Source organism: Colobus angolensis, unplaced genomic scaffold, assembly GCF_000951035.1.
Source record: "Colobus angolensis palliatus isolate OR3802 unplaced genomic scaffold, Cang.pa_1.0 Scaffold20, whole genome shotgun sequence".
Classification (NCBI taxonomy): Eukaryota; Metazoa; Chordata; class Mammalia; order Primates; family Cercopithecidae; genus Colobus; species Colobus angolensis.
In genome coordinates this window covers 10,656,649-10,680,520 of record NW_012115155.1, presented here as the reverse complement: position 1 = coordinate 10,680,520, position 23,872 = coordinate 10,656,649, and the positions used below count along the sequence as shown (strand labels likewise).

Here is a 23,872-nt window from a genome sequence, read left to right as displayed (position 1 = left end):
CACCAAGAACCCAGGCTCTTTCTCTTCGCTCTGCAACGTGAGGCTCCTGCTTCGTGGTCCGAGGTGACTGCTGGTGCTGAGCAGTCACATCTGCTTTCCAGTCAGCAGGAGGAAAACAGGGCAAACAAGGCTGTCTCTAAGGACATCGTGATGGCCAGACAGTCCCACAGCCACACCTGGCTGCACATCATCTCCTGGGCGTCTTCCTCCTCAGGGACTTTCTGCAGTTTTCTAAGCTTGTCTCTTGAGGGCCACGTGAGCACAGAGCCCTATACCACCTGGACTCCCTTCCCACCCATCTGTAAGAATTCAGCTCCCCTGGGTGAGCCAAGGAGGCGCCCCAGCCCTCCATGCCACACTTTGCTGGAGGTAGGCAGGGCAGGAGCAGCGTCATGAGGCCAGCGGGCACCAGCTGGCGAGTCCTGTCCAGACCCCCGTGCCTCTGTCTGCCAGAGGGGGCAGGGCAGGGAGATGGGCCTCAGCCCTGCTGCTCCCTTCCTGCCAAGGGACTGGGCTGAGGCTGGACCTCAGCTGACCCAGCTCCAAGCCCAGCCCACGCTTGAGGGGCTGGGTGGCCTTGGCCTCTCTGGTGTTGCTTCCTTATCTCTCCAGCTGGGACACGCCCAGGCTGTCAGGTCACTGGTGAGGGGCTCCCTGGGGTTGGGTCAGCCTCGCCTGTCCATCCGGGTGTCCTGCCAAAGGTCCCATCAGCTGCAGGCTCTGCCTGCCCTGTGTGTGTCCTGAGGCGAGAGGGGGCTTCTGGAAGGGGTGTGAGCAGCACAGCCTTCCCAGGAAGCACGTGAGCGAGGACTGCCCCGTGTCCACACAGCACCTGACCACTGATGTCATGGGGCCTCTCTCCAGACCTGGGTATGTTTGGAAGCAGATTGAGTTAACAAAAAAAAAATCTCCCTACTCTTCTGCAGACGTTACCAAGAAGGGACAGCCTCAGCCCAGCATTTTCTGTGCTGCATTTGGAGAGGGGCTCCCCAGCCTGCTGCTGCCAGCTCAGAACTTGATGATCTGGGTTTTTCTGCAGGCAGCCACCCGCACAGGATCACACCAGAGCGATGGGGAAGCCGTTTCCTCTCAGGCAGTGGCTCACATGCCTGTGCCTCCTGGGAGCGGGTCGTCTCCTCCGGGCTGTCTCCACCCTCACCCTCCTGGGCCTGCAGCTGCCCCTCTCAGAGGGAATGACACCATGGACAGCCAGCCCGGCCTTGTGGCCCTGGAGAGCCGCGCCTGAGGGCCCCTTCCTGCCACAGGAAAGAGGAGGTGGCCACCCGCCCCACGTGGGGTGCTCAGCGGCTTCCACCCCACGGTGGGACTTGGAGCCAAAATCAGACTTCCACTTTTTCTAACAAACTGAGCAGAAGCTGGGCTGCTTGGTGCTGTCAGGGCCATGGGCACCAGGGGCCGCTGGTGGGGTTGGCAGCAGGCAGTGCTGATGAGGGTGACGGTGGCGTGTTATGCCATGAGCTCCCCGTTTTGGCATCCTCCTAAAGGTTGTCATTTCCTTCCTGTGATGAGGACCCAGGCCTCAGGGAGGCCCGGTCGCTTTCCGGAGAGAACCATCCTGGTGCCCTGTGGTGTCCCATGGACCTGGGGCAAGGCCGGCAGTCAGGGCAGGCTGGGGTAGCAGGTGCCATTGCTGAGTGCCACCAGGTGCCCACGCAGCCCTCGGAGGAATGTTCTCCCAGGTTGTCTCTCTGAATTTCTGATGCCCCTTGGAGTCCAGGTTTGGTTTTGTTTAGGGACAGTCTCGCTCTGTTGCCCAGGCTGGAGTGCAGTGGCAATCACAGCTCACTGCAGCCTTGAACTCCTGGGCTCAAGTGATCCTCCCACCTCAGCCTGCAGGTAGCTCGGACTGCCCGGAGGTGCGCGTCACCACACCTTGCCTGGAGTAGGGTTTTTAAAACTAATCATTGAGATGCAACCTTCATGGTAATGGCCTCTGTCCTCATCGTGGGACCCCTGGTCCCTGGGAGATCCAAGCACACCATTGGAAGAGAGGACTTTCGGAGTCCCTCTCAGAGCTTCCCTCACCACACCATGTCCTTGTCCTTGGGGGCTGGAATGTGGCAGGCATGCCTGTTGCTTCACTGAAGCCGGCCCCCCAAGGACTCTTCCTCTGAGCCACGGAAAACCATTTTCTTCCAGTAACTGAGTCAGAAGAAATGCAACAATATTTCTTTAAAAAAAAAAAATGGTTCTGTCATTCTGACTCTAAATGGCAGCATCCTCACCCACAATTAGGGAGCTTCCCCTATGCTGGCACTGGTAGAAAAATGGCCATTGTTTCAGGATCTGAGTTTAGAAACATGCGGATTAGACCCTTGTTTCATGGATCCCACGCCCGCACCCCCATCAGCTTCAGGCATGGGAGGGAAGGGGCACACCCTGGACAAATGCAATGCAAGCAGGACTGGCGCGGCTGGCCCCGTGTGATGGCCCCTTTGCACCCTACACCCTGACCCAGGCAGCAGGGAGGCTTTTGTGATCTTCATGATTTCATATACATCATTCCTTCTTGGGCCAAATTTCCTATTAGGTTTTTTATGTAATGTTTAAGTACAGACAATATAGAAATAGATAAAGAAAACATTATGGTCACATTTGGGCTTATGGGTTTTCACTGAACTCTCACCTCCTGTCAGTTTAAACATTTTTATAGTAAAATGCTGAAAAAAATTCATTATCTCACTGCTGAGACAGCCAGTGAATAGTCCATTCCTGTCTGGGTGGTGTTTTTTCTGAGCATGTATGTATCTTAAAACCATGACCACAGAGTGCTGTTGTCCTACACATTGGAAGGGGGTAGACCCTAGCTCGTGGAACCCCATGGTCAGCTCCAGGGGTTGGTGCAGGCATTTCTCCATGTCTTCATGTCTTGTTGGCACCCCCGCCGTGGGCTGCAGGACCGTCCACTGTGTGCCTGCTGTCAGCTTCCACCTGCATGACCATGACTCCCTGTGACGGTTCACGCTCCAGTGCACACCCTCTGAGGCGGCCCTGCCATGTCTCAGCCCTTCCCTCCAGGGCCAGCACCTTCCTAGAGGTGGAGTTACTGCACCAGCCCCTCACCAGGCTCGAGTCTCCTGTGCCCCTCCTTCCCCACCCCAGCTCTGGACTTCCCACATGCCCTGAACCAGGTTTGAAGTCTCATTTCTGGCTGGAGTCCTGAGCTTCCGGAAGGCAGAGTCAGCAGTAAGAAGATGCAGGCATGAGTTTGGGTCAGAGCAGCACTCGAAGGCAGAGGAGACAAAATGAAGCCCCCTGCAGCCATGGGCGTGAGCCACTGGAGGAGCGAGGGACAGGTACCGTGGGCTGCAGGGTCCGGCCTGGCTGATACTGGCCTCACCTGTTACCTGCCTGTCCCGCCCTCCTGCCTGGAAGACACTCAGAGCGCATGGGCTGTACCTGTAGGATTTTCCCTGGGGTGCTCTGTGTTTGTCCCCAGACCAGATCAGGCCAGGTCTAAGTTTATCCTGTAAGAATCCAGACTCTGGACTTTAGAACTCGCCACGCCCTGACAGCAGTGCCCAGATCTTACCCGATTGTGGGATGCACTAAACCAGTGCCCAGAAAAATGTCAGAACAGCTTCAGGTCGCAGAGGGCATTAAACCAAGCATAATTAAATGCCAAAGTACACGATCCAGGCGGTCATTGTGTGTTCTGTCACAAGAAGCGGCAGTTTGTGCAGACTAGAATTATTTCATAGTGCATTTCCAGTTCTTTGACGTTTCCTGCTTCATCTTTGAAATCCATGTGAGTTTTGCACTCAGGGCCATTACTCATCCAACCTCGTTTTCCCATAGAGTGAACCAGACCCTCCTTGGTCTGGCCCTGCCTGTGTGCCTTAGCCTCACTGGCCATGCCCTCACCCGCCTTGGAGAAGCTGCCCTGTTACCCGCAGAGGGTCTCGGGCTGGCCCCTCCCGCCACTTGTGAGAGGGAGGGACGTCGGCCGGCGGCACAGACACAGGTGACCCCAGCTGCCGATGTGGCGCCTCGGGGATGGCCACATGTCACAGCTGCTGCCCACTGACTGGACGGTGGTAGTGAGCAGCCAGCGGTGCGGACAGGGTCTCCCCATCACCCTCGAGCGACCAGTGTGTGCTGGGAGCCCTGGGTCTGTCCCAGTACATGGCATGCACAGTGTCCACAGAGATCTGCTCTGGAGGTCAGGGTGCTGTGAGTGCCGTGCAGCCGGACCACAGCTTAGGGCTGTGCTCACAGAAGATGCCAGAGGTTTGCCACGCTGAAAGAACATCATTTGCCAGCAAAGTCACTGGGCAAGGTCCCCAGCCTCCTGCATCAGGTTGGCAGCCATGAGGGAGATCCCTTAGGAGAGAAGCGGCCCTGTTTGCATCCCCAAGGCACTCCTGGACGGTGAACCAACCACCAGCCGGATGCTTGGGCTGGGCAGGACCTGTGGTTCCTTCCCAGAGTGGCCACGGAGATTCCGACTCATTAATGCATGGTTAGTTACTAAACCTCAGGGCAACCCCCACTGCCTTGGAACCCGGCCGCCCTTGAGGTGGTCCGCCTTCAGTGGAGACTGTCTTGCTCACCACAGCAGCGTAGTTCGTAGGAGGAGAGGAGAGGGGAGAGGAAGTGCTGAGGACGCCTGGGATTTGCTGGGCATGGAGGTAGCAGGGGGTTGCAAGCAGAGCAAAGGGTAGAGACGGGGCGGGGAGCTCTGGGGACGGAGGCTCTGGCTTGACAAGACTGGTTCACCTGGAAGGCCAGCTGGGCCTCTCAGGCTGCCTTCTAGGGTCTCCCTTTTGTCTTTCTTCCTCTCTTTAAACTTTGATTCACACGAAGTGTTTGGGACATACAAAAGAACTTCATAATGTCCATAGGATATAAATGGTCACAGTGAACACCTGTACCCCCAGCTGCTCACTGGAGGCGCGAGAACATGATCGGCACAACGTGAGGCACCGTGAGCACCCAGTGCCGCCCCAGCCCCACACCCCAGGGCTAGCCTCTGACTTGAATTTTCCTGTTTCAGCTCATCACTTGTTTAAAAAAACAGACTGGGCTCAGTGGCTCATGCCTGTCATCTCAGCACTCTGGGAGGCCGAGGCAGGCTAAACACCTGAGGTCAGGAGTTCGAGACCAGCCTGGGCAACATGGCGAAATCCCGTCTCTACTAAAAATACCAAAAAATTAGCACACACCTGTAATCCCAGCTACTCAGGAGGCTGAGGCAGGAGAATTGCTTGAACCCAGGAGACGGAGGTTGCAGTGAGCCCAGATCACGCCACTGCACTCCGGCCTGGGCGACAGAGCGAGACTATCTCAATAATAATAATTTCAACGTGTGTGTGTGTGTCTGTGTGTATCCCTGAATAGTGTTTTCTGGGGATTTGTTTTTGAGAACTTGATAAAATACACATTACCATCATAATCCAGTCTTGATGTGCAGAGCCTTCTTCGTCACGTTTCCCGTGGTATTGTGAGTAGCTACCGTTTGTTCATTTTTATTGCTGAGTGGAGTATGCCACCATGGAGGTAAGCACACCACCGTGGTGGGCATTTGGAGCTGTTACCAGAATGCCACTGCAGCCTCCCCCACACCTCCCATGTACACAGCAAGGTTTCTCTGCGATGTGCATCTGGGAGAGGACTCACTGCATCTTGGGGTATATGTACCTTCTGCTTTCCAGTGAAGACACTTGGAGATGACTGTTCTCACTGTCTCATTCACATCCGTAAGCCGACAGCAGGAGGGTCGCCCTGTATTCGTGTCTACTCTTGCTGCTGCCCGGCTTTGCCTTCCCACCACTCTCCTGGTATTGCCTGTGGCTTCCTGTGCCACTGCCTTGGTAACTGACGCACTGGAGCCTCTTTCCATACTCTTTGTTGGTCAGTTTCCTCATTTTCTTTTCATTTTAATTTTTTTTAAGTAATTCATATATGTACTTAAAAACAGATAGTTCCAATTGGCTTATAATGAAAACCAGCAGATCTGCTTTCTCTTTCCAGCCTCTCCAGAGAACCGTTTGCAGCTTTCTCAATATACTTCTGGTGTTTACCTTCATATTTCTAAATAACGTATAGTGCCATTTCTTATTTTATTGATTTAGATTTATTTATTGATTATTCTCTGTTTACTTTATTTCAATAGATGGTGAAGTGTTCTTACACCCTCACACAGTCTGTCCTCACCCCACCCATCATCCACATACAGTTAAAGCTCACGTTTTATTAAATCAGTATTCACTGTTACAGTCATCACTGTTTACATGATGATGCCTTCAAAACCATCATTTACCTCTGAGGCAAATAGTATACTTCATTTTCTTTTCTATGTAACTTTTTGTTTTTCCTGGAATTCATGATTGCCTTGTATTTTTACTTGCCTTATTTTCTATCTTCATGGATTAATTTTTTCCGAATGATTCCAGAATCTGCCACACACCTACCATTCATTTTTTCCCACCAACTACTCAGTTGTGTCAGGCCATCTGTCCATCCCCCCACTCCACCCTCTTTTTTTGAGACTGAGTCTCTGTCACCCAGGTGCGATCTCGACCCACTGTAGTCTCCGCCTACTGCATTCAAATGATTCTCCTGCCTCAACCTCCCAAGTAGCTGGGAACACAGACATGTGCCACCACACCCAGCTAATTTTTGTATTTTTAGTAGAGACATGGTTTTGCCACGTTAGCCAGGCTAGTCTCGAACTCCTGACCTCAAGTGACCCACCCACCTCGGCCTCCCAAAGTGCTGGGATTACAGGTGTGAGCCACCACGCCCAACCTTTGCCCCTTTTTACCTAGAGCTTCTGTCCCCTTGCTCGTGACAGGCCCAGTGGGATGTGTTGCTGACATCCTGGAACCGCCCCCTGGGTTGGAGCTCCTGGCTCCCAAGTTTGCTTTTTTTGTTTTGTTTTGTTTCTTTTCCTTTTTTGCTAAATGAGATGCCCACTCCAGGATCTTCCTAAAATAAGATTCACAGAAGGTACATTTCCTAAGTCTTTGTATGTCTGAAGACGTCTCTACTGCCCACACTTGATTGATAGTTTGGCTGGGTATGAGATCACATTGGTCATTTTCCCCCTGCCTTTTGAAGACCTTGCTCCATTGGTTTCTAACATACGGCATTGCGATGGAGAAGCATGCCCTTTATGTATTGTTTTTTCTGTTCAGATGCTTCAAGGGTCAACTTTTTAGTCATCTGTTCAGTCCCCACATTCATTTTCTCGGCACTTGGTGAGCCATTTCAGTCTCAGTGAATGATGTACTCCAATTCTGGTTATTTCTCTCATCCTCTCCTCCCCTCTATTTTCTCTCTTCCCTCTTTCTGGAAGTCTTGCTGGCAGGCACTTGGAGCACTTGGATGGATAGACCCTGCTGGATAGTGGTAGGCACAAAGCCCCCTGCTTTGTGGGGTCCCAGGTGTCAGTGCAGGGAAGACTGCTCTGGGGCGCAGACCCTTCCGCAGGGGGTGCAGGGCAGGGATTAGATGAGCCTGGGCTCCTGAGGGCAGGGGCTGGGGACCACCATGAGTGTGCAGCTCATTCCTCGAACCTCTGAGCCATGAGCCGCCCCCCTGGCACCTCCAGAGAGCACATGTCAGGGAGCTGACTAGATCCGGGGTGGGCCATTTGGGGAGTCCTCTGCACCTCACCACACCCCGCCCTCTTCCCACTTCTGTTCGACACCTCCACCCCACCTTTTGGCAGATGACAGACTGGAGAGTAAACAGCAGATGCGTCTGGCAGTGCATGCAGTGGAGGAAAGAGGACAGAGCACGGGAGGTGGGACAGGGCGAGGTGGAGCTGGGGCACCGAGGCAGAGGATAGCCAGGACGTGCCTGTGGCCAGCAGTGCCTGCAGTGTTCGGCAGAGGGAAGGCAGAGGGGAGGGGAGGGCTCTGCGTGGTGGGCGTGGGACTGGACACCTCTGGCTCATAAAGAGGGGTGTGCCACGGAGGGGCTTTCATGCCGTTCAGGCAGGGGTAGGTAGGAACTAGATGGTGGCCAAGGGCAGGTCACCCTCCCTGGCTCAGCTGTCACTTCTGCAGAAAGGGACAGGAACACACACATTTGGCTACTGGCCTCACAGGTAACTTCTAGAGTCTGCCTGGCCCTTTGTCTATACCACAGGCCATGTCTAGGGGACAGAACCAGGGACCCAGGGCATGGCAATGTTCTGAGCAGGGAAGGTACACAGGGAGCCGTGGGGACAGTGTAAGCCCCTAGGCCTTAGGGCGGGGGCCTCGGTCAGCTCCTCAGGGTCCCCCAGGCGCAGTGCCTGTTGCGCCCTTTTGTTGCAAGATGCAGAGCCGCTGGACCGGCACTGCTAATGAGAACATGCATGTCTCTGCACACACCTGCCTCCCTGGGGTGGTTCCCCAGCAGCTGTCCGTGCAGCGGGAGGCCTTGGTCCAGAAGGGTTATTTGGGAAATGGACGCAGGAAGGACAGGTGAGGCTGTCAGGCTTGGTCATTCCAGGGACCATGAGGGTTTCAGTTGGCTCAGGTGCCTCTTGCCCCCACCGTTGCCCCTGTTGGTGCCTGCTGGGCCTTCTGTGCACAGAAGTCCTTGGCAAAGGAAAGAGCCAGGCCTGGGGCGGTAAAGGAGAAAGTGTCCCCTCCAGTGCTCTGAGGGCCCCAGACTTAGATGGCTTTCAAATGAGCGTGTCTTCAGCAGCTCACCCTCCCAGCTTTTTCAGAAACCAAAGAGTAAATTGCTCACGGCTCTTCTAAGTGGCTCGCACACGAAAAACCTGTCATTTCAATGGCTGGACCCAGAAAACCGAGCCCTCTCCTCTCCTCCTCCCTGTCTCTGGCCCCCAGCTCTGCCGCACTTGTACCGGGGTCTCACTGTCCCCTCAAGACACTGCCCCTGCAGGCGCAGGCAGAGAGGCCTTTGGTCCCCTCAGCTGTGTCCCATAGAGAGGATGCCGCCATCGGACACGTGATAACTGAGCCGGCTGCCACCCTAACCCGTGATGGTCAGTAGGTCGTGTGCCATCTGGCGCTACTAGAGCCGGCCCACTGTGTACACCACACGTGCCCGCTGGGTGCCCTGGTCTCTTCCTGCACTCCTGCACTGGCAACCGCCTATCTTTTTGAGCTAGGTCTTCGAGGTGGAGAGGTCTGACCAAGGGGCGGTCACTCACACTGGCATTCCAACAGAGGGCATGGCCCGTGCAGAGACCAGGGGTGATGCACCTGTGTGCTCCTACCTGCCGACCATGACGGGGCTGGGGAGGGGAGGGGCCCAGGCCACATCGGGAGGGCGGCAGGTGGTTGCTCCAGCCTGTCCACAGCAGAGGCCGCAAGCTTTGCAGGGGTGAGGAGGCTGTCATTCAGAAAGCTCGCTGCCAGGGAGAAGGCACTCAGAGAAGGGAGCCTGTGGCTGTGGCCCATGCTGCCCTCACCACCAGGCTCCTGCCTTCGAGTGGCCAGGGACCATCTGAACCCCCAGGGGACCCGGGTATGGGGTTGCTGTAGACCGTGTCCTGGTCCTTCCCATGGTGCCGGCTTCACCTCAGTTCCTCCGCACTCTGGTGCTGACCTGGCATTTGCGGTTATGTGCCCTAGTGGCAGCTGCTCGAGCTTGGCTGCCAAGACCCACGGTATGATCAGACCGTGTGCAGCTGAGGAATGAGTTCCTCCCAGGAGGGGGAAAGCCCTCAGGGGTCCATGTGGCCGTAACTCACAGGGTCATCGGCTGGGGCTAGGAGGGCAAGCCTCTCTGTTGGTTGACGCATCCCACTGTGGTTTTCTGTGTTCAGAAGAAACCCTCACACTGGCCTGTCTCCATCCATTTGGTCAGGGCCCCACAGGCGTGGGGAGTGGAAGTCCATGCAGCCCGATGCCTCCCCTGGACACAGGGTCAGCTAGGAAGGCATGGATGGCCTCTCTTCTGAGCAGTCAGGGCCTTGTGAGCCCGAGGCGGGAGACAGAAGCCTGCCCCGGCCGCCTCGGGCCCTTACTCCCTGGCCCGTGATCATTTTTGGTTCTAAAGCATTTGTCTCACCTGCTCCCTGAAGAAGGTCCCACCCTCTGGCCCTTGAGGCCCTGAGTGCCCAGCAGCTGCTGCCATCAGCACGGATGGGTGGTACCAGGCAGGCGATGGGTGCAGGGTGCTCAGGGAGGGCCAGGTGTGCCTTGGGGCGTGTGAAGAGGGAGCCTGGAGCAGGGAAGCTGAGGCCTGCTCTCGCCCCTGCTGACCACAGCTTGTCTGCCCCCTGGAGACCAGCCATGCCTGACCCTGGGGTTGTCAGCTCAGTCCTGCCGGGTCCTCCCTCCACCCCATCTGCGGGAGCTCCTCAAGGGCAGGGTCTGGGCCTGCCAGGCCACAGAGAACACCGGGCGGATGACAGCTGCCTGTCCCTTCCTCGGCAGTCTGCATGCAGTAGTGCTGGCCTTGCTGTCTGCCCCTGGAGCCATCACTGGCACCCCCGCCTGCTTCAGAGCTGCCCCCGCTGGGGCTTTCTGACATGTCCCCATAGGCGGGGGTGGCCTGCAGTGGCACCGCACCACTTGCCAGGCACTGTGCCTCCCTCCCCATAGGGAGGTGGTGCAGTCAGATCAGGGCAGCTGCCAGCGGATGCCAGGAAGCACTTTGTGTTCCCTGGGGTCCCCCCATCCCCACCCCTGCCCAGGGCAGTGTGAAGGGAGGAGGAGAGCAGTGTGGGTACTGCCCAGGGCAGTGTGAGGGGAGGAGGAGGGCAGTGTGAGGGGAGGAGGAGGGCAGTGTGGGTACACTTGCACGTTGCCATCTGGGGAGTCCTGGCAGTGGGTCAGGGCCCTTCTAGAGCTGCTTCCCCGGGCAGTGAGGGGCCCTGTGGGCTCCTAGGCTGCCTGCCCGGCCCTGGTTCTGCTCGACCTGAGGCCCACCCACCCCGGCACGGGCAGGAGCCAGGAGGAACCGTCTAAGAATGACTGCAGCCTCCCCGGGGCTGACCACACACGCACACTGGGCACATCCGTAGCTGCCGCCACATCTTACCCACTTGTCCAGTGTCCTGACGCCTCCAGCCCGGCGTCATCGCGAGCCTGGCAAAGACATGCTCCATGCTGGGCTCCTGCCGTGCAGGGGATGGTGGGAGGTGGAGCCTTCCTTGGGGCATTTCTCCCTTGTGCACACACCCTTACGTACTGTGCAAAGCGTTGGCGTCTTGGGGGACAACCCGCCAAGTAGAGTTGGAGACTGTATAAGTCATGGCTTCCCCTGGGGTCCTGGGCTGGATGGTCCACTGGGCCGAACCACCAGGCCTTGGCAGGACCCTGGGACTGGGACTGGAGGTGACCCTCCCTGACCCCTGCCCACCCTCTGCTCCTGCTGAGTGGCTCCTTGGGTGGCACCGTGCCCAGGCTGTAAACAGCTGGTGAACACTGCTGGTCTCAGGCAGCTGTGGCTCTGGGACCTCCCTGGATGAGGTATTGGCGGCTTCACCCACCAGCAGGAAAAAGTCAGGTTGTCCGTCCAGAGGAGCCAGGCCAGGCACTGCAGGGCGCCGTGGTGGTCACCCTGGGTAGCCATGTGACCGTGGCATGCTCCTTGGCATCTCTGATACCGGGTTTTGAAACGGCTGTTGGAGAGCTAAATGCAGGCATTGGTTGGCCTCAGAGGTGAAGCCCAAACGCCTGTAGTGGGGACTTTGACTCCGAGCAGCCCCGGTAGCACCCCTCATGCTGCCACAGCCCTCACCTCCTCTCCCCGTCTCCTTGCAGGAAGTTCTACTACATCACCCTGCTACGAGACCCGGTGTCCCGCTACCTGAGTGAGTGGCGGCATGTGCAGAGGGGTGCCACGTGGAAGACGTCGCTGCACATGTGTGACGGGCGCACGCCCACGCCCGAGGAGCTGCCGCCCTGCTACGAGGGCACGGACTGGTCGGGCTGCACGCTGCAGGAGTTCATGGACTGCCCGTACAACCTGGCCAACAACCGCCAGGTGCGCATGCTGGCCGACCTGAGCCTGGTGGGCTGCTACAACCTGTCCTTCATCCCCGAGGGCAAGCGGGCCCAGCTGCTGCTTGAGAGCGCCAAGAAGAACCTGCGGGGCATGGCCTTCTTCGGCCTGACCGAGTTCCAGCGCAAGACGCAGTACCTGTTCGAGCGGACGTTCAACCTCAAGTTCATCCGGCCCTTCATGCAGTACAACAGCACGCGGGCGGGCGGCGTGGAGGTGGACGAGGACACCATCCGCCGCATCGAGGAGCTCAACGACCTGGACATGCAGCTGTATGACTACGCCAAGGACCTCTTCCAGCAGCGCTACCAGTACAAGCGGCAGCTGGAGCGCAGGGAGCAGCGCCTGAGGAGCCGCGAGGAGCGCCTGCTGCACCGGGCCAAGGAGGCGCTGCCGCGGGAGGACGCTGAGGAGCCGGGCCGCGTGCCCACCGAGGACTACATGAGCCACATCATCGAGAAGTGGTAGTGGCGGTGGTGGCCACGGGGAGGCCTCTTGGGGGTTGTGGGGGTTAAAACAGGACAGACAACAGGTCCACCCAAGACTGTCACGGGGAGAGTGTCCCACACACCTGCCCCCCGGGGAGAGCTGTGTCCTGAAAATAAACAGAACAGGGACATAGTGGGGCTAGGCGGGGATGGAGGCTTGAGGAATCGACAGGTGCAGCCAGTGGGTCAGAGGAAAGCATGCTCGGAGGATGCCACGGGCAGGGCAGGGCACGGCCTCCAGAGCAGAGGTTGTGCCTGCTCTCCTGGCCCGCTTGGATTTATCATGAAAACTGAAGGTTTGCACAAGAGACAAGGACAGCGGAAAGTGGACCTGCCAGGCCAGGAGCGTGTCCCTCACCAACTATGCACAGGGCACTCGCTCTTAGCTCCTCTGTCCAGGCTACTAGGAGTGAGACCAGCTTCTGGCAACTGCCCCAGCTCCAGGCCATCCCATAGGCCCTCCCCTTCTGGCTGTCCCCAATGCCCCAAGGCCTGGGGAGCCCCCAGCTCACCCATCTGTAGCTCCCTCAAGGTCAGGGCCCACCCCCATCTGAGACAACGAAGACTCGAGTCCAGCCCCCAGGAGGCCCACTCCCCTCTGGCCCATGGTCCTGCTTCATGCTTTGGGTCAGGAGGCCAAAGCTGATGTTCAGGCCCCTCCCACTCCCCACAGTCCTCAGACCAAGGAGGGGTTTGGGGAGTGGGCCCAAGCTGCATTGCCGGCCTTCCGTGGGCCGACTGGCAGCCCAGGAGTGGGGAGGCTTTGGTCGGAGATGCTGCCACTTGTGCCTGAGTCCCCGGCTGGCCTTTGGAGGTGACCACCCAGGCAGACCTGGCTCAGACTGGAAGGGCTGGGGACTGAGCCCTCCCCTGCCTCTGTTCTCCTTTCTGACCCACTGGGATTTGCTAGCAGGCTGCCCAGCCCCATCACCTAGACACATACTCAAGAGCTCAAATACCACTGCTGCCGCCAGCGTGTGGATTAAGTTCATCAGGCTTCCATCGCCTGGAGTGTGGGACCATAGCCCCTGCCCGAGAGCCATACGCTGGGACCACAGTGGCTCTGGATGGCCAGGAATGAGGACTTGAGCGTTCAGATTCTCAACTAGCCTTGACAAAACAGCTGTAGGTGCCCTCCCTGACACCAGATCCTCAGCCCTCCCCACCCTGGCTCTCCTTGCGTTTCCCCGCGCTGCCCACCCCCTGGCAAAAAGCTGGCCAAGCTCTGTTCCCAGCAGCCCCGCAGGTTTCCCCACTGGCTGCAGTGGCCCTAGTCAAAGCCATGTTGCGTATCTGTTGTAAGCACGTGCCCTGTCCCCATCCCTTATGCCCTAGGAGGCCAGGCTGGTGTCTCTAGGAAGGCCCCCACAGGTGCCCTGGGTCCCCCAGAGGGCAGACTGGTGTGCTCAGGCCGCAAGCTGACTCAAGATGTAGGGCAGTGGGCTCTGCAAGCTGCCTGGCTGGGGTTGGCAGGGGCCCTCTCTCCTGCCCCAGCTTTCACTCAGCCACCGCAGCTGCCCCGCCGTGGGGTGGAGATGTGGGTCACCACGGGCTTGGGAGCAAGCGCCTTCTGCAGCACAGGAAGGTGAGGATGTGGTCAGATGAGGTTGCTACCCCTGGAGGTGTGGCATACGGCCCACCCTCAGGGCTCCTACACTGGCCCCATTTTACTTTGGGGTCCAAGGGTCAACAGGGCAGGGTGGGCAGCGTGCTAGCCAGGGTCACCTCCCTGGGTGGCTGCATCACACTAAGGAAGTGAGTGCCAAGGGGATGTGGTGGTGTGGCTCTTTCAAAGGGAGGTCAGGGTCAATGGGAATCTGCTCGGACACTCAGCACTGGGGTGGGTGCACTCCTGGGAGGAGGAGGAGCATGTTCAGGGGAGCCTGGGGTCTTGCACAAGCCACATGGGGCACCTTGGCCTCCTGGCAGGAGGTGGACACCCAGCCAGAGGCCTGGCTCAAGGTGGCCTCACCTGGCCATGGGCTTCCTGGGTACGTGGGCCCGAGCGCAGGTTGTTTTGTACATATTGGAGTATGTGTTAACTTATGCCCCGCATCCCAACTCACACGGAAGCACGGGTCTCGTCTCCGTCTCTCCGCTGCATTTGGAAAGCAGTCTGCTCTCGGGCCCGCGCCAGGCTGAGGTGTCCCGAGGTGGTGGCAACTGGCAGTGCCCTCAGCCCCCAAGTGTCCAGCCTGGCACTTCCCGTTCAGGCCACCTGCTTTGGGTCAGCGGTTGCTTTGCCAGCAGCATCTCCTAAATTGTAAGGACTCTGTCCACCCAGGGCCCTCCCAGGGCTGCGAGGACGGAAGCAGGCAGGCAGTGGAGCTTAAACAGCTTAGTCACCAGGACCCCCAGACCTGCAAACGTCCCCTCCTGGAGGGGGAAGCCAGGAACAGCAGAACTGCCCACGAAACAAGGCTGTGAACTTTTCGGGAACTGGAACTGTTTAACTTGAGCCCAGGATCGTTTAAAGCTTTATTTATTTATAGCTTCTTCTTAAAAAAAAAGTGTTGAGAAGAAATGTTTTGGTTATTCATACAAAAAAAAACATGAGTTGATGATGGAAAAGCAAGTCATAATCATCTAATTGTTTTTGTCTAGGTCGAGAATGAATGTTAGCCGATGAAATAAACTCTGACAAGGAGTGGCGGGCGTGCTGTGGTCTCTGCGGCATAGCTGCCCCTCCCAGTGGGGGGGGTCTCACACCAAGTCCCAAGGGTGGGGTGTGTTGCACAGGTGCAGGGGGCTCAGTGAGGACAGTCACATTAAGGCATTCTGAAAGAAAAAAATGGGACTTTGTCATCACCATAAAGAGTAACCATTTATTCATCATCAGTGACAGTATTTGGGAAGATGACACCCAGTTGAGAGGGAGGCAGGCGCCACTGAGTTACATTCTCATTAACCTCTTCCCTCCCTGTCTTTTGAAATTTTGGAAGATTTCAGATGACAAAGAGGGTGGAGGAATAGTTCATGGACACCCACATGCTCTTAGCCTAAATTCTTCACCTTCTTTTATCCTGTGCCCACACTTTCTCATACACGCACACATGCGCATGCCTTTCTGAAACATCTGAAAGTAGATTGTGATCATCAGAATACCGCACTTCTAAATCCATCAGCTCGTGTCTCCTAAGGACGTTCCACCACAAAACTCAACCCTGTTATCCCAGCCCCCACATTTTATAACAATACAATATTTTCCAATATCCAGATCTTCCGCTTGTCCTAGAGATGTCTTCCGAGCATTTCGTAGCCCCAGGACCACACGATCCTCTGTGTGCCTCTCCCGTCGCCTTGAATGGAGGAGAGAGTCTCGGCCACCCCTTCTTTTTTCCAATCTTTCTTAGGATTGACTTATTTGACTAATACGGGTCAGTTGTCTTAAAAGGTCTGCAGATGCAAGTTTCCTAGTGGTCAGATTTGGTGACATTGGGCAGGAAGGCCCTTGGGCGAGGCACCTTCCGTCAGCCCAGGTGTCTTGTGACTCTGTTCCCTGGATGGGGGAAGTCCAGCCTCCCCGCTGGGGCCCTGGGGAAACCCAGCCATAGTGGTCACCTGCCAGCTCGTATCTGCCACCATCCCAGTGACAAAGGTCACCGTGGTGTTTCTAGGAGGGTCAAGGCTTGTACCCGCCACCATCCCCGTGACAAAGGTCACCAGGGTGTTTCTGGGAGGGTCACGGCACAAGTAGGGCGGGAGTCAGAACGAGCCAGAAGGAGGCTGGGCGCAGTGGCTCACACCCAGCAGTTTGGGAGGCTGAGGCAGGCAGATCACTGGAGGTCAGGAGTTCAAGACCAGCCTGGCCAACACGGTAAACCCTGTCTCTACCAAAAACATAGAAAATCATCCAGGCCTAGTGGCACGTGCCTATAATCCTAGCTACTGGAGAGGCTGAGGCAGGAGAATCGCTTGAACCCGGGAGGCGGAGGTTGCAGTGAGCCGAGATCGTGCCACTGCACTCCAGCCTGGGCAACAGAGCGAGGCTCCATCTCAAAAAATAAATAAATAAAGGAAGTCCACTTGAGCCAAAGACTTAGGAGGCTCGGGTCTGCCCCCTGCCCAACCCTCATCCCCACTTCCTGCCCACTGCCACACAGTCCTGTGAGCATCAGGCTCACCCAATCCTCTGAGGTCCCCTACCCCCTTCTATCCTGCCAGGGAAACCCACATCTGTCCTTGCTCCTGGGCCTCTGGGTTTGGACAAAGGCAGCTCCTGCACCACCCAGCCTCGTGGCCAGCACCACATGCCTCATCCCTCCTGCCCCGGCATTCCGTCTTCACACAAGATGCTCCAGCCATGGCCAGCCACGGTCCCATCCCTGGATGGGCCTACTGGGCCTGCTCCCCACTGCTCCCCTTGGGCTTCATGCCAAAGCCATCAGGCCAGTATCAGTCCTCACACCCTGCTCAGCTGGGGGCACCTCTGCACACAGCGCTGGGTTCTCTTCCTCGGGGAAGCTGGGCCCCCACGACCCCTACCTAGGTGTGGTCTCCCAGGTGCCTGACTTGGGGCCCCTGGTCCCCTTCATTGTGGCACAGAGAGGAGCCCATCCTCAGGCCACCCTCGCAAAGGTGGGAGCCCCAAGATCTCTCCCGGGGGTGTACACCTGGACTTGGGGAGCTTCCAGACTAGGAGGACTCGGGGGGCACACAGTGTATTCATGACATGAGAACACCTTCCTAGGAGGGCCTCACCTCAGGGCTCCAAGGACAGCCCTGCAGGGAGAGCCTGGCTCTGGCTCCCTGACATGTAGCGGCGGCAGCAGAGAAACCTACAGGAGTCGCTTTGTCAGATCAGGTCTTGGGTTCCAAGTTGGACCGCTGGCTGCTGTTCCCTCCTGTGCCTCCATTTCCTTCTCTGTGAAATGGGAAAGCTGGGCCAGGCGCAGTGGCTCACGCCTGTAATCCCAGCACTTTGGGAGGCCTAGGCAGGTGGGTCACTTGAGGCCAGGAGTTCGAGACCAGCCTGGCCAACATGGCAAAACCCCATCGCTACTAAAAATATAAAAAATGAGCCAAGAGTGGTGGCGGGTGCCTGTCATACCCGCTACTCGGGAGACTGAGGCAGGAGAATCACTTGAACTCAGGAGGCAGAGGTTGCAGTGAGCCAAGATCATGCCACTGCACTCCAGCTGGGCAACAGACTTCATCTCAAAAAAAAAAAAAAAAAAAAAAGGGGGAAGGCTGCCGTGAGGATCCGGCTGCATCGGGGGAGCCAGGCCTGGCCCCACACCTGCCCACAAAGGCGGACGAAACGCGGACCACACATGAGCCACCTGGGGGGCTTGTTGAAAGCACAGAATCCTGGCCCCACCCACTGCCTTGCAGCTGCCAAGCAAACCCAGGTGGGCCCAGCCTCTCCTGTGGGCACACCCACACACTGTCCCTCTCTCTCCCCTTTCTTTCCCCGAAAGGGCCATGACAGTTTTCCATGCAACCCTGCCTGGCCCTGCCATCCTGCTCCCAGCCCCACGCTGAGAGGACGCCTGTCTGCTTCCCTCCTGCCAGCCCTGCTCCCTGCTGCCTCTCACTGGCCTCCAGCTCTGTCTGCACGAACACTCCCAGCTCAGCCCCGGGCCTCGGGCTTCAGGTGGGACCTGGGCTCCTGGGGCAGATCCAGAGGAGGGTCTGAATTCACTACTAAAATTCACTACTGAATTCTCTATTTTGTAAAAATACAAAAACTTAGCTGGGCGTGGTGGCGGGCACCTGTAGTCCCAGCTACTCGGGAGGCTGAGGCAGGAGAATGGTGTGAACCCAGGAGGCAGAGTTTGCCTCCAAGATTGCACCACTGCACTCCAGCCTGGACGACAGAGCCAGACTCCATCTCAAAAAAACAAACTACCTACATCCTGTTAGGTCAGTCATCCCCCTAGCAGGGACGGGGTGTTCACACACGGTCCCCCTCACCCTGCCTTGTAGAGGGGTCATTGGTCTCACCAGGACCGCCAGCCTCTGCCCTCAGCAGCTCCACTGCAGGGGTGTCCAGGGCGGCTGGAACTCAGAGTCTAGTCTCTTGGCTCGGGCGAGACACAGAGACCCCTTCTGGGACCCAGTCTGTCCCCTCTGATGCCCTGCTCTGAGCCCCCACCTCAGCCCCAGGTCCCCCTTGCACCTCAGCCGTGTCTGAGCGCCCACTGCCGTGTCTACTGCACTGCACCCCGCCAGGCCTGCCAGACGCCCCTCGCAGGATTCCAGGCGGGTGCCACGGCCCGCCTCCCAGCGCCCGGCCCCGGCAGAGGCCACAGCCATGGAGGGCTGAGGTGGGGTGTCTTCTCTTCCACCTGTGCCCCAGACTTCCCCACTCCTTGCACATCCTCACTGTCCGCTGCGACAGGGCGTCCTCACTGCCCTGTCCTGTGGCTCCTCGGAACTCTGGGATTTCCATGCAAGAGGAAGCCTGGGGACTTCGGAAAACCCTTTTCTTTCTCAAACAAAAAGCCAGGCATTCAAGACAAGCCTCTCCAAGACTCCAGGGAGTCGGCCTGGAGGCGCGTGGCTCAGGCTCAGGAACGCTTCTTTGTTCCCCGCGGTGCCCGCCCAGCCCAGAAGCCGCAAAGGCCGCAAAGGCCGGGTCCCAGGCCGGGGAGCACCAGGCAGTGTTGTTCATGGGAGCTGAGCGGGTGGGCTCACTGCTGCCAGCGTCCTCTGCCTCAGGCGCAGGAAGAGCTGGAAGGGGCCCTCGGCTCCGGGAGAAGGACTTCCAGGAGAGCTGGCTGAGCTAACAAAGGCCGCTTGTGTGACTCATGCGCTTGCTTAGGAAGCGGCCCCGCGCAGCCTAGCTGCTGCTTCTGGGATTCACCCAGAGGTGCCTCTCGGGAAGTGGCCTGAAGTCGGTCCCTTTCCTGCGGGCACTCCATGAAGGCAGGGGTTTTTCAACCTGGAATATCTGAAACTCAGGCATGGTGGCAGAGCCTGCTAGCTCTGCTTTGGTAGCTGTTCTTCCCTCCTTTCTTAGCAGTAGAACCACTATGTATCAGCGGTGACACAGCCAGCCAGGATCAAGACTACACTTCCCAGCTCCCTTTACAATGACCTGTGTTGTCACTACACCCTGTGGCCAACAGTGTGCAAGAGGAAATGTTCCTTGCCGCTTTGGGAGACAATCCTGAAAAAGAAGTAACTTCCTCCCTTTCTCCTACTGAATGGCTACAATGAGGATGTGATGACTGGAGCTCAAGCAGCCATGTTGGACCAAGAAGTAGATGCCATGTGGTGAGGGTGCTCGAGCAACAAGATAGGTCCTTGATGATTGTGGAACCACCCTAATAGCTGTGGGATGCCTACCTTAAGACTTTATCCATGTAAAATAGAAATGTGTGTTCTGGCCAGGTGCGGTGGCTCACATCTGTAATCCCAGCACTTTGGGATGCCAAGGCAGGTGGATCACCTGAGGTCAGGAGTTCAAGACCAGCCTGACCAATATGTCTCTACCCCGTCTCTACTAAAAATACAAAAATTAGCTGGGAGTGGTGGCACACACCTGTAGTCCCAGCTACTCAGGAGGCTGAGGCAGGAAAATCGCTTGAACTCGGGAGGCAGAGGTTGCAGTTAACCGAGATCATGCCACTGCACTCCAGCCTGGGTAACAGAGTGAGATTCTGTCTGAAAAAACAAAAGAAAGAAAGAAAGAAAGAAATGTGTACCTTGTTAAGGCCAGTGTCGCTTGGGGTTTCTGTCACTCTCAACTGAACCACTAAAGATCAAATTCCTGCAAAGACCATAGCTGGAGGCTGCAGCCCATGTAATAACACCTTCTTTCCACCAACCTACTCAAGACACTGCTGCTGTTCCTGGCTTCATTAATGTGCAAGTGTTAAAAGGCCCAGAGAGGGGAAAAGAGCTTTTTCCTTTTGTACCTTTTGATTTTTGAAACATGTGAATGAGGCTGGATGGAGCGGCCCACACCTATAATCCCTGCACTTTGGGAGGCTTCAGAGGATTGCTGAGGCCAAGAGTTCCAGACCAACCTGGGCAACATAGCAAGACCTCGTCTCTACAAAAAAATAAAATAAAATTAGACAGCAGTGGTGATGCATGCCTGTAATCCCAGCTACTTGGGAAGCTGAAGCGGGAGGATCACTTGAGCTGAGGAGTTGGAGGTTGTCTTGAGCCGAGATCGAGCCACTTCATTCCAGCCTGGGCGACAGAATGAGACCCTGTCTCACAAAAAAGAGAGGAAGGGAAAACAACAGGAGGGGAGGGAAGGGGAGGGGGAGGAGAAAGAAAAGAAAAAAAGAAAAGAGAGAGAGAAAGAAAGGAAGGAAGGAAGGAAAGAAGGAAGGAAGGGAGGGAGGGAGGGAAAGAGAAGATGAAGACAATGACGTTATGTTTGAATTACCCATTCAAAACATAAATAGCTGGAAATAAAAGCAAATGCAAAATGGAAGGGAAGATAAACACTAAATTCGTGACAGGAATTTTCTCAAAATTGCAAAATGGGGACTTCTCAGGTTGGAGGAATAAGGGAACATCAACTTTATCTGTAACAGTTTACATATTTTCGCTAGAAAATAAGACAAATAAGGACAGCAATCATCACCTCTGAGTAATTTTATAAATTTATAAAAATTTTTATAAATTTATAATCTATTAATAAGTATAAATATTGGAATCATAAATATGTATATATCTTATATAACAATAGTATATATTAACAATATAAATACATATAATAAAGCATAAATACATACTAAGGATACATGTTGTTCTTTGGACTTTCCTGTGTGGTTATGTGTCTCAAAATAAAGTCATAATTTGGATAAGCCTGCCTGTGAGGCCAGTGCAGAAGCCTGGGCTACCTCAAGCTACCGGCTCCCGAAACAGAAAGGGATCTGGCACTCACAGCCAGGTCCAAGCACTCCCAGGACATGGACAGAGGACCAGGCTGGTTGGCACCTCCTGGGTGGCCAGGTGCCATGAAGGCAGGAGAGACCAGGGACACAGGCTTTAAGCCACTGCACATCATATTGCTGGATTAATCATACAGCAATGGTGACACCGGTCCTGGTTCCCCCAGGGTGGGCCCACCTTCCCCCACACACCTGTTTTGGCCCCTTTCACAAGAGCCCCCAAGACCGGCTGCCACAGCCCCACCACACACAGCGTTGCCTGGGTGAGGGGAAGTCCACTAAACCAGCAACACCGAGGCAGACACCTTGGTGGAAAGGGCCCTGCCCCCAGCCACAGGGATTTGCCATGTTGTGGTCACATGACACAAGCAGAACCAATCAGATCACTGCCCAGGATTTCTTATTTAAGATTTTTGTTTTTTTCAGATGGAGTCTTGGTCTGCCCCGAGGCTGGAGTGCTGTGGCGTGATATCGGTTCACTGCTACCTCCACCACCTGGGTTCAAGCAATTCTCATGCCTCAGCCTCCCAAGTAGCTGGGATTACAGGTGCGCTACCAAGCTCAGCTAATTTTTTTTTTTTTTTTTTTTTTTTTGGCATTTTTAGTAAAGTTTGGCTATGTTGGCCAGGCTGGTCTCGAACCCCTGACCTCAGATGATCCACCCACCTTGGCCTCCCAAAGTGCTGGGATTACAGGCATGAGCCACTGCGCCTGACCCGGGAGTTTAGATTCTTGATTTGAATCTTTTCCTCTTCTCTAATGGAAACATTTCTTGCTGTACAATTGCCTCTCAACACTGCTTAAGCTGCCTTCTATAAATTTTACTGCTGTTACATTTTTATTCTTAGTTCAATGTTTAAATTTCATTTAAATTTTTTTTTTTTTTTTTTTTGAGACGGAGTCTCGCTCAGTCGCCCAGGCTGGAGTGCAGTGGCCGGATCTCAGCTCACTGCAAGCTCCGCCTCCCGGGTTTACGCCTTTCTCCTGCCTCAGCCTCCCTCATTTAAATTTTAAATTTCATTTTAAACCTTCCTCTTCAACTCATGGATTACTCAGAACGACATTGTTTAGTTCCCAAATATTGGGAGATTTTTCTGTTATCTTTCTGTTATTGATTTCTAGTTTTATTCCATTGTGGTCAGAGAACATGCTCTGTATGATTCCAATTCTTTTAAACTTGTTGAGATTTATCACCCAGTATATGGTCTGTCTTGGTATATGTTCCATGGACACTTGAAAAGAAGGTATATACTGCTGTTGTTTTATAAATGCCAATTAAGTCTGTTTGTTGTTGAATCTTCTACATCCTTGCCAATTTCTGTCTAGCTGTTCTATCAATTTTTGAGAGAGGGACATTAAAGATTCTAACTATAATTGTGGATTTATCTATTTCTCTTTTCTCAGTTTTGTTTCACGTATTTTATAACTGTCTTGTCTAGTGCATACACATTTAAAATTATAATGCCTTCCTGGTGGATTTTGACCGGTTTAGCATTATATACTGTCCCACACTCTCTGGTCATTGTCTTAGCTCTGAAGTTTGCCTTCTGATATTAATATTGTCACTCCTGCTTTCTTTTGATTAATCTTTACAGGATATATCTTTTTTCATCCTTTTACTCTCAACTTGCCTATCTTGTTTTGTTGTTGCTGTTTTTGGGTTTTTTGTTTGTTTGGTTGGTTTTGTTTGGTTTTTTGCTTTTTGAGACATGGTCTTGTTTCCTCACCCAGGCTGGAGTGCAGTGGCACAATTATAGCTCACTGCAGCCTCTACCTCCAGGGCTCAAGTGATCCTCCCACCTCAGCCTCCCAAGTACATGGGACCACAGGCATATGCTGCTACACCTGGCTAATTTTTGCATTTTTTGTAGAGATGGGGTTTCACCATGTTGCCCAGGCTGGTCTCAAACTCCTGGCCTCAAATAATCCTCCTGCCTCAGCCTCCCAAAATGCGGTGATTGCAGGTGTAAGCTACCACACCCAGCCAGCTTATATTGTTTTATTTGAAGTTAGTTTCTTGTAAGCAACACAGAATTGGGGGATGTTTCTGCATCCACATTTTCTTTGTCTTTTAATTGGTATATTTATACTGCTTACACTTAATATAATTATTGATATGTTAGGTAGGGCTTAAGTCTAACATTTTATATTTTGTTTTCTGTTTGTCCTCTTTTTTCATTTTTCTATTTTCTTTTTCTTGCCTTGGTGTGGCTTGGCTGAACAATTCTTTAGAATTCTATTTTCATTTATCTGTAGTGTTTTTGAGTGTATTTCTAGATATAGCTTTTTTAGTGGTTGCTCTAGTATTACATAAGTATACACAACTTATCACAGTCTACTAGTGTCATCATTTTACCAGTTTGCATACAGTATAGAAAACTTACCTCCCTTTTTTCATATCCCTTTTTTCTCCCCCATTTATAATTATCTTAATAAATACTTCTACATACACTTAGAACCACATCAATGTTACAATTTTTGCTTCAACCATCAAACACAATTTGGAACACTCAAGAAGAGAAAAGCCTATTGTAGTCACCCATATTTTTGCTCACCATGTTCTTTATTCCTTCCTGGTGTTTCGGG

At 54.7% G+C, this 23,872-nt stretch overlaps 1 protein-coding gene across 1 annotated transcript in view; it reads left to right on the top strand.

The window, feature by feature from the left end:
• The window catches only part of HS6ST1 (heparan sulfate 6-O-sulfotransferase 1), a 52,365-nt gene extending 37,289 nt beyond the window's left edge, over positions 1–15,076 (top strand). Inside the window, exon 2 of the mRNA XM_011941690.1 lies at positions 11,700–15,076. Coding sequence (XP_011797080.1) covers positions 11,700–12,408 — 709 coding nt within the window. The 3' untranslated portion in view covers positions 12,409–15,076. The remainder of the gene's footprint in view (positions 1–11,699) is intronic.
• The last annotated feature ends 8,796 nt before the right edge of the window (positions 15,077–23,872 follow it).